Source organism: Haliotis rubra, unplaced genomic scaffold (genome assembly GCF_003918875.1).
Source record: "Haliotis rubra isolate DU_JTF1 unplaced genomic scaffold, ASM391887v1 Scf743, whole genome shotgun sequence".
Classification (NCBI taxonomy): Eukaryota; Metazoa; Mollusca; class Gastropoda; order Lepetellida; family Haliotidae; genus Haliotis; species Haliotis rubra.
The window spans coordinates 435,213-444,531 of record NW_025767461.1 but is presented as its reverse complement, the minus strand read 5'-3'; the positions used below and the strand labels follow the sequence as shown (position 1 = coordinate 444,531).

The window sequence follows — 9,319 nt, the reverse complement described above, 5'->3', positions numbered from 1 at the left end:
GAGACGGTCCAAACGATTTCAGGGTTATAGGCGGGGTTTCAGTATAGTCATTGGCGACTTGATAAAAACCACATCCACTAATCACTAACTGGCTATTTTTCAAATTCAGTTCAACGGGTTAATATCCGATATTTACCTTTACAACATACAGTAAACGATGCCGCGAATGGCGAACTCTTCATGTGTCCAAAAATGGCGAGATTTACCATGTACATAATTCTTACCTGTCATTTCAGCAATGTTAGATCAGTAAACAGAGAAGAGGGGGAAGTGTTTGTCATTCCGGCATCCAGGGTTAACAAATCTGAGATAATTTGGGTGATGATTGTCATGTGTTTGATTTTGTATATTGTGTGTTTTGTCACTACAGAATGGGTACATTTCCCTGTGGCACCAAAAAGGTTAAATCTCAGTAGTAATCAGCTACAGATGTCCATCCTTCCCTTGTTAAACGATACCCAACACATGGTATTTGACAGATACTGTTTGTGCTGTATGGCACGATGCCAGCATTGCGCCGCTCTCTGTCCTATCTGGCCGAGAAGACGGCCGGGCACCACAGTGTATATCTGTGACGTCACCAGCAGTGTGACGTCACTGTCGCTGTACAAATGGAGCCATGTCACTGGGTGAACCTCGGCTCAGTCTGAGGTCACAGAGTGCAGCGACATCTAAACAAACAGTTTGTTGTTGTCGGTTTCACAATTCGCGATATTCTCAGAACAAAATTAACACAGAATTATGTTACAACGGGTGAGGTTTAGGTACAATCACTCACCGTTCATGTTTACACTCACTTCACAATTTTCTTACCTGATCCTGCGAGGCTCCAAACACAACAAATGACAAAATGTCTGAAAATACTTTCAACAAGTTTTATTTATATTCACAAAGTAAAAGGAAATCACGTGAATCGTGACACACGACAACGTGGACGGCCAAACCGCGTCAGTGTCAGTAACGACATGTGCACCGTCACTGTCCACACCAACACAGACTTCAGTGTCCACCACGTGACACCAGGAACTCCACCACTCGCTGATGTCGCCAGTGTCTCGCGTAGTAGACCGCTGTCCACCCGTTGTTGTTCCTGGCGTTGATGTCCACCACGTTCAGGGACACGATCAGCTCCACCGTCTCCAGGTCTCCACCATAACAGGCCAAGTGAAGGACGTTGTCACCGTCCCTGTCCACCAGAGACACATCAGCCCCTCTACCCACCAGGAACTCCACCACATCTCTGTGTCCATTCACTGCTGCCCTCATCACCGGTGTCTTGCTATCTCCTCCTCTCGTGTTGATGTCCACGTGACCCGCTGCCAGGATCCGCTTCACTCTCTTCAGGTTACCGGCCTCGCTGGCGGAGTAGAGACGGCGGCCTGCTGCTGGTGATGGAGTCGCTGCAACACAAAGTAAACATCAGACATCTGTGTCACACATCTACAATGTTTTCATCATGTTGATACGTGACTCGGACATTGCTGCATCGTTTAAACAATTCCATCATGGCTGACAACAATACAACATGGCGGGAATGTCAACATGTGGTTTCTGGGATAAACGATGGTGTGTTTAATACAGAACTTTCTGTTAGAACCAGAAGTTGTAGCAATATTTTGTGTTCGGCTGGAGAGTGTTGATGTTTGTTGAACTTTACAAGTTGATAATGTCAGTACAACTGTTGTTTGGTTTTAGGGTAATAAGATATAACGTTGGTTTATGTCACAGTGTTTGGTTGGTGTTTGACGCCACACTCAGCAGTATTCCAGCTGTCTGATGGCGACCCCAGCATAATTATCTGATTCATGGAATCCTGTGACCGACAACATGAACGTCGATCGACACCACTATTCTTCCTGCCTGCTGGGTTTTCCGACCTACCGTGGGAGTCTTGTGTCGTCACTGGCGCTGGTGGAACCGTCTTGCTCGGTGTCAGATCATCACTCACGTCGGTGGTCGAGGCTGAAACAGGGAATATGTTGATCAGAAAACTATACATAGCACATAAACATTTCTACTGCTGGCTCAGTTTTCCACATAATGTTTCGCCTTTCAGTATTATGTATGATTAAATTCTAAACACATATCTTATGAAAGAAGTATTAAATATATATCGTTCAATTTGACTGAGATAATTCTCCATCGAGACCGCATGTCTATGCAGGAAAAGAGTAACACTCCCTAAATTTATTTTTAACAGTTTGAAATCCTGTGACCTCAAGTCAGAGTCTCCACGGGTATATATACTCCACTCCGTTAAATGGACGGAGAATTAAGGACTGACGTCCCTGTCTGCTGGGTTTTCCCACCTACCCTGTAGATCAGAGTCTTGTGTCGTCACTGGCGCTGGTGGAACCGTGTTGTTCTGGGTCGGGCCAGTCGAGGCTGAAACAGGGAATATTATATTCAGAAAACTATACATAGCACATAAGCATTGTTATTACTACAGGCCTCAGTTTTCGCTTTCCACAATGTTTTGCCTTTCAATATTATGTGTGGATAAATTCCAAATACATCTATTATAGCAGAAGTATTAAATATATATGGTTTGCTTTGTTGAGATACCTGTTCACCAAGACCCCGTGTCTCTGCAGGAGAGGAAAAGAACATTTCCTACATATATTTTTACAGTTTGATTCAGTAAATGTAATAAGCTTTGCACTGACTGTGTCCCAGCAGCTGAGATGCTCCTCTTTGTTGAAATGTAGTAACTGAATAGATTGTTATGCTGTTTTGAAATATAAACATGAACAGTGTAACTAAAGGATCTGTTTGCCCTCAGGGTTATGTTAGGGTTAGGCTAGTGTCAAGCAAATTCTACGGGTTCTTTAAGTATACACATAATTACATTATTACACTGAAAGAAAACAATAAATAAACAAACAAAAACATCTGCACTTATACCTAATTATAATTCCTCTTTCTGGAATGACCACCTTTTTTTTGGTTTGAATTCATTAACCGTAACTGGAATTTCAAAAATGCCTTTCCTTGATGTCCCCACCCTAGCTGTATATTTTTGTACATGGTATTTTAGGCAATTCCATAAATTCTAATGTGAAGCAGATTTAAAGTTTATTTTCAATGGAGGGTACACTCTCTCATCACATTGGGCACAAATTTGAAACTAAACCAAATTTGAAACTAAACCAAATTTGAAGCGTTGTCGACAAAAAATCACAGATATCTGACGAAAGAAATATTCATAAATACAATTTAAGCATCACATATTGATACAAAATGCATGAAATAGTTACTACATAGTGAAACAACAGCAAACGACACGAACCACTGATAATGCGGTTTCGCCTTTTGACTTCCTGTTTGTGCAACACAGTTGAAATTTAGTCACAAAGCGTCAGGTAAACTTTGTCCAAGCGCGCAGAAAATGTCAACATACCGAACGATGGTGGCAGTGCAATTCTCACACAACTACTGACTGAGGCGGAAACTGCAGCTGACGCAATTGTTCTTGTCGATGGAAGCAATGTGCTTTGATAAACAACAAGGGTACAAACACGTGAAAGTGTGTGGTGGTCAAGATAGACATGTCACTGTCGGAGTGATTAACATTCTCCGTCTGTTTCAATATTAGAAATAACGGGAAAGCGTACTTGCCCTTCCATAAGTTATTGCTTTTTTAAAAAAATGTTGCAGAAATGCATGTGTTCCACATTTAAGGTTCCATTGTTAAAAAAGCAACTCTACAGGTCTTCATTGTAAACCGATTTTAACTGATACGTTTCACCGTGTGCTATATAGCGGGGTGTATTTCAATGCAATGCAACTATTCATTGACGCAGAATAAAAAGAAATGAAATGCAGTGTAAATTAAATATTTGACTGGAAAGATTTAAAACATTCTCATAAAGTCTTCCGTGACAGAGGTAAATGCAATCAGGTCAAAGCATAACGCTAAGAAAGAGCACATTATTTGATCAAATATAACAAGTCTATCAGGTGAAACGCTGCGTTGTTATGTTTACCCAGACCTTCCATCGTCCCCCGCAGGTGACAAGCTAAACACAGGTCTGGTGTAAACATTGTGTGAAGCAAGCACTTGGTTCCTACAACGTTCATACAGCTTTACAGTAGACGTACAATGTATATTTACACTATTTTATCAAATTTCCTAAATCAGTTAAAAAGTAGAAACTGAGAACTTACCCACCAATAACGTCCTAACACGAGCGACTCATCTCACTGCTAGCTATGAAATGCCTTGACTGGCGACACCACGACCGCAAAGCTGCCAGCTATGACGTCATTGTGACGTGTCTGGTTAGGAGCATGGCAACGTTTGGCGCTCGACTGCTTGGACTGATTAACAACTTTGTATGGAAATATTTGTAATCGTTCCACGTTAGCCCTCTAGTTTTATCAGATGAAAGCAGCATATTAGAACACATTTCGTGTTACCTGTGGTATGACATGGACGACAATTATATTATAAGCATATCGGATGCTTCCCTGGAAAGAGTTCCTTCCGTTCCCCCAACCCTAAACCTAACCTAAGTTATGGACTTTAGTCGTTTTTGTGATTTCTATAGTAATTGTTGTGTTAGGTTTTGTTAATTATTTTAGTATATATTAATTAATAAATATTATTCGGGATGGGGGAAAGGGAGGAACTGTTACCGCCTCCTTAATTCACCGATTGTTTGTATCACAAAACTCCCAATATTTGTTTAAAAAAATATATATGCCCCCTTTGAAAACACGTCATATGTAGATATCATTCGACGTCAGATGCTTAGATGTAAATAGCTACGATCATTCTGTGTACGTACTTACATTGAGCTTATAATGAAAGACAAACTGTGTTTTTCTGAGCCTGTTGTGCTAATTGTAGACAGGTATTCCCCAACTCAATCTAAGTGTGAAATAGATACCGAGATATTTATGTTCAGATACAGTGTCCATAAGTTGTTCGCCTATTCAGAATACCATATGGGAGTATGGGAGACCAGTGTATGTATCTGGAAAGTTGGGGGTCAATCAAGTCGTTTATTATAGTTTGGGGCTATATAAGGACTGATTTGAAAGTTGGGAGATTGCAACCAATTGCGTGTGTGTGTCAGGTTGGCTGGTTTTCCTGGATATTCAACTGGTGTGAGCATTATAATATTATGTTATGTTGTAGTTAGAATATGTGAATGAATTGTTTATACAGTCGAGAACCTTTGTGTCGAACACTGATAACCCGATATCTCGGATGTGTCGATATAACATCTCGGTCCCGGCAAAATCCTTCATATTTTATCATTATTCAAGCTCTTTTAACTTGATACGGATGTCTCGATATTTCAGATATCTAGATATAATTTCATGGTCCCGACAAGCAAAATTATCCTTTTAACTCGATATTAATAAGAAACTCGGTATTCACCTACCTTTCATGGACAAGTCTCACTCTGAACTGAAGTTCTGTCTACATGTTTACACACGCTGCGGCATGAATCAAAGAGATACGGTAGTGTAAACTAATTAGGGCAATTTGAGTTGAAGGTCACTTGATTAATTAGGTTTAATTAAGAAGGAATTAATTAGGAAGTACTCACTGTTACGACTAAACACTACTGATTATAACGGATTATAGTTTTCAATCAAAACATACTGAGAAGCAATGTGGGGATTGTGCAATCATGTGACTAGCATGTGATTGTTGAGTTGTTTCTAAATTGCGGACTGAGAAATACGGATTAGGAGTCAATGACAGTGACATTGATAGTGACGAACCAGCCCCACCCTTGCCAACCCTTCTCCAAGCCACCGAGACCCTGGGTGCGTTCACAAGATTTGTGGATTCGAGAGATGGAGGGCGACTGTTACAAGCACTTGTCATGTATCGACAGTGACATTGATAGTGACGAACCAGCCCCACCCTTGCCAACCCCTTCTCCAAGCCACCGAGACCCTGGGTGTGTTAACAAGATTTGTGGAATTGAGAGATGGAGGGCGACTGTTACAAGCACTTGTCATGTATCGACAGTGATTATCTACTATCGCGTTCATGCAACCACCAAATACATTGAGATTTAATGACATTTCACCTTAAAATATGTAACCTTATCTCAGATTCAATATATTTCTTATCATTAGTGAGGTTAGTAATACGATGGAATTGTAATTTATATGACATCATTTTTTTATAATGCAACTAAGATAGTGTACTAATTAAGAAAACTAATTAAAACAAACTTTCGTTATAATAGTTCATGTGGAAAGTGTGCTTTATTACACTATACATGGTGGTAAAGCAAACTGTATTTCTTTTCTAAGGTGCTAAATTTAATACTTTCTAAGGATAATTACGATTAATTTAAGGCAGAAAACAAACTACGGTGTCGGTGACCTAAATTAAGAATCCTCGCACAGGGCTAACTGGCGCGCTGTTCTATTGATGTGTCTGCCCCCCTACGTTAAGACGAACGTTACCAGAAAAACAACAAATGATAACAGTCTGATGACGGTTTACGTTCGGATTAAATATCTTCTCTGAATTATTTTAATTACATCTGTCATTAACGTAAACCATATGGGGCAATATGAACGTCGCATTTCTACTACCAACGTAAGTTTAGATCAGTACATCCAGATGAAGCTGAGTAGTCAAGCGACATTCCACGATGGCATTGTGGGAATGTAAACATTGTGAACGTTACCGTGTCGCTGAAAACGTGTAAGTCGTAAAACATAAACGTAATGTTTCCACCAGTGATGTTAGCTGCGTGAAGCAGCTGCAAACCAAAAAAGGGGATGCAACGGAGTAGTTTACTGTAGGAGGCCGTACGAGGCGATGACAACTGACATGCATCGTGACGTCGCTTACATTGTGATGTAATGTAAAATGGTTCGATTACGAGGGGGCACACTAGAATGGCGCAGTGACGGGATAACGTCATTCAATTGTTACGTCATCAAAAAACTATACCTTCATTGTCTGATAATGTATTTTTTTCCGATTGTTCTAACCGCTAGGCATCTTAGAATGTAATATAATAATCAGTCAGCAGATCACGTGTCGTGTATTGTGGTAGTTTTATGTATTAAATGCCCTTCCAACCGCGTTGTCCCCTTTTGACATCACAATAGATGCAGGTCATGCACCATTGGCATGTCCTGTTAACCTTTGTTCAGATGCCCAATTCAGTCTCCGCTCAGATACACAATAACCTATATGTACATACCCAATAAAATATATGTCCAATCAACACTATCTTACATGACCAATAAACAGTGCTTGAGCAAATATTAAATGCCTTTATGTTAATCCTAAGTTGATCCTGTAATGACAGCCTGTGTGTTCACACATTTTATTGGTCAAGAAGCATTTGAAATAAGAGTAGTTTAACACTGTCATATTCGAAATGAAAGGTCTCCACTAACAATACAGAAAGTTTACCTCCAACATATTGTTTCAAAGCAGAAGACAAAACTTAGTACGTAAGCAGTATGACTGTAAAAACATTGGCTAAATTCAAACGAAATAATCATGTTAATATTCTCATATCTTCCGGTTGGAATGTCCAGAGGGAACGTTAATTAAGCGACTAATCTTTACTAAATCTCTCACCTGCTGTAGTTCCAGGATACGTCGTGGTCCTGGCATCACGCAGGTCAGCTACTGTCTGGTTCACTTGCAGCTGTAATACACGGATGTTCTCTGTAAACTTTCCATGTAGTTTTCCGAGACTTTTCCTGCATGTGTCGCTTTCCTGTTCAACACTTCTCAACCTTTGTGCCAGTGCCTTGATTTCTATCTTTGTGTTTTGTAGTTTGGTTTTCAAACTTTGAACCTCCTCGAGAACATGTCCGCTGATCATGTTCCCGATGTAATCTTCATTCATGATGTCGGTAATGGCTTGTTTGACGAGGGGCTTTATTAGGGCAGGGACGAAAGTTCTGGTCAGTTCTTCTTTTAGTGACGAATCCAAGTCTTTAAAGCGGTCAAAAGTTTTACGCTCAAGATTAACAACTGTACCTTTCCAAGCGATGATATCCATTTCCACCTCTCTCACCCGTTTAGACAAGGTCCCACGCTTGCGAACAGCCTGCACGTCACTGACAGCAGTCACCACAAGAATGAGGAATACCAGTGTTGATGGCTCCATTGTTCAATCAAACTGTACAGCACGCAGCTTGGTAGACGACTGCCTCGCCGCCGGGTAAACGGCTTTAATATAGCCCGACTCATGTGTTTGGTACAATGCCAGCTCGGGGAACCACACGCTACACCAGTAGTGTGCGTACACGTGGCGTCATAGCAACCGACATGGCGGATAACTACATGAGATGTATATGCAGTGCCATGTACCTAGCAAGAAAAACACTGCTCGGTGTATTGTCACTGTTAACGTAACGTCACATATATTGTAACACTTGTTATAGTTGGTATTACACTGTCTCAGTGAAGTACAGATTCTAGTACTTTTGTTGGGTTGGTTCCACAGAAGGGTACACAGAGTATATCGACAATTTTCGGTAGTGGGAGTTGCGAAAATGTTCACTTATCAGAGGGGTGCACAAAGTCCGTGGTCTAGAGTACCAGTTGTCCGACTTCCATTTTTGTGGAAGCCGCGCTGGCTGAGTGGGTCAGACGGCTGACTTTGTGTACTGGCGATTAGGTGCCTGACTCTGAGACAAAATAGACATTGGTGCATGTTCCTGTAGTTGCACCCAAAAATAAAAGACCTCCCACTTTTAATGTATAATAAATACCAGGTCCTTTATGTATTATTGTACAGGATATACATTACATGTATTACATTACAGGGTCTGTAGGGTAGCCTAATGGTTAAACCTTCTACTCTACTGTAAAGTACATACATAACATGTATTACATTACAGGGGCTGTAGGGTAGCCTAATGGTTAAACCTTGTACTCTACTGTACAGGATATACATTACATACATTACATTACAGGGGCTGTAGGGTAGCCTAATGGTTAAACCTTCTACTCTACTGTTCACGATATACATTCCATGTATTACATTACAGGGGGCTGTAGGGTAGCCTAATGGTTAAACCTTCTACTCTACTGTACAGGATATACATTCCATGTATTACATTACAGGGGGCTGTAGGGTAGCCTAATGGTTAAACCTTCTACTCTACTGTACAGGATATACATTACATGTATTACATGACTGGGGGCTGTAGGGTAGCCTTATGTCTAAACCTTGTACTCTACTGTACAGGATATACATTACATACATTACATTACAGGGGCTGTAGGGTAGCCTAATGGATAAACCTTCTACTCTACTGTTCACGATATACATTACATGCATTACATTACAGGGGCTGTAGGGTAGCC

General features: G+C 40.7%; 1 protein-coding gene across 1 annotated transcript; it reads right to left on the bottom strand.

Moving 5' to 3' along the window:
- Window positions 1-861: 861 nt before the first annotated feature.
- LOC124259943 (E3 ubiquitin-protein ligase MIB2-like) lies at window positions 862-8,168 on the bottom strand. Its single transcript, XM_046694165.1, has 4 exons — window positions 7,577-8,168; window positions 2,314-2,385; window positions 1,882-1,962; window positions 862-1,400 (listed from the first exon to the last, which is right to left on the bottom strand). The coding sequence occupies exons 1-4, from the start codon at window positions 8,112-8,114 to the stop codon at window positions 1,000-1,002; spliced, it is 1,092 nt and encodes a 363-aa protein (XP_046550121.1). The 5' UTR covers window positions 8,115-8,168; the 3' UTR covers window positions 862-999.
- Between the last annotated feature and the right edge of the window lie 1,151 nt (window positions 8,169-9,319).

Bases quoted from the DNA above. Each gene is read 5' to 3' on its own strand.
- LOC124259943 (XM_046694165.1), bottom strand. From the start codon at position 8,114: ATGGAGCCATCAACACTGGTATTCCTCATTCTTGTGGTGACTGCTGTC. The intron at 1,963-2,313 runs GTAGGTGGGAAA...TCCCTGTTTCAG, and splicing joins ACAAGACTCTGATCTACAGG to CCTCGACCACCGACGTGAGT. The intron at 1,401-1,881 runs GTAGGTCGGAAA...TTTGTGTTGCAG, and splicing joins GACGACACAAGACTCCCACG to CGACTCCATCACCAGCAGCA.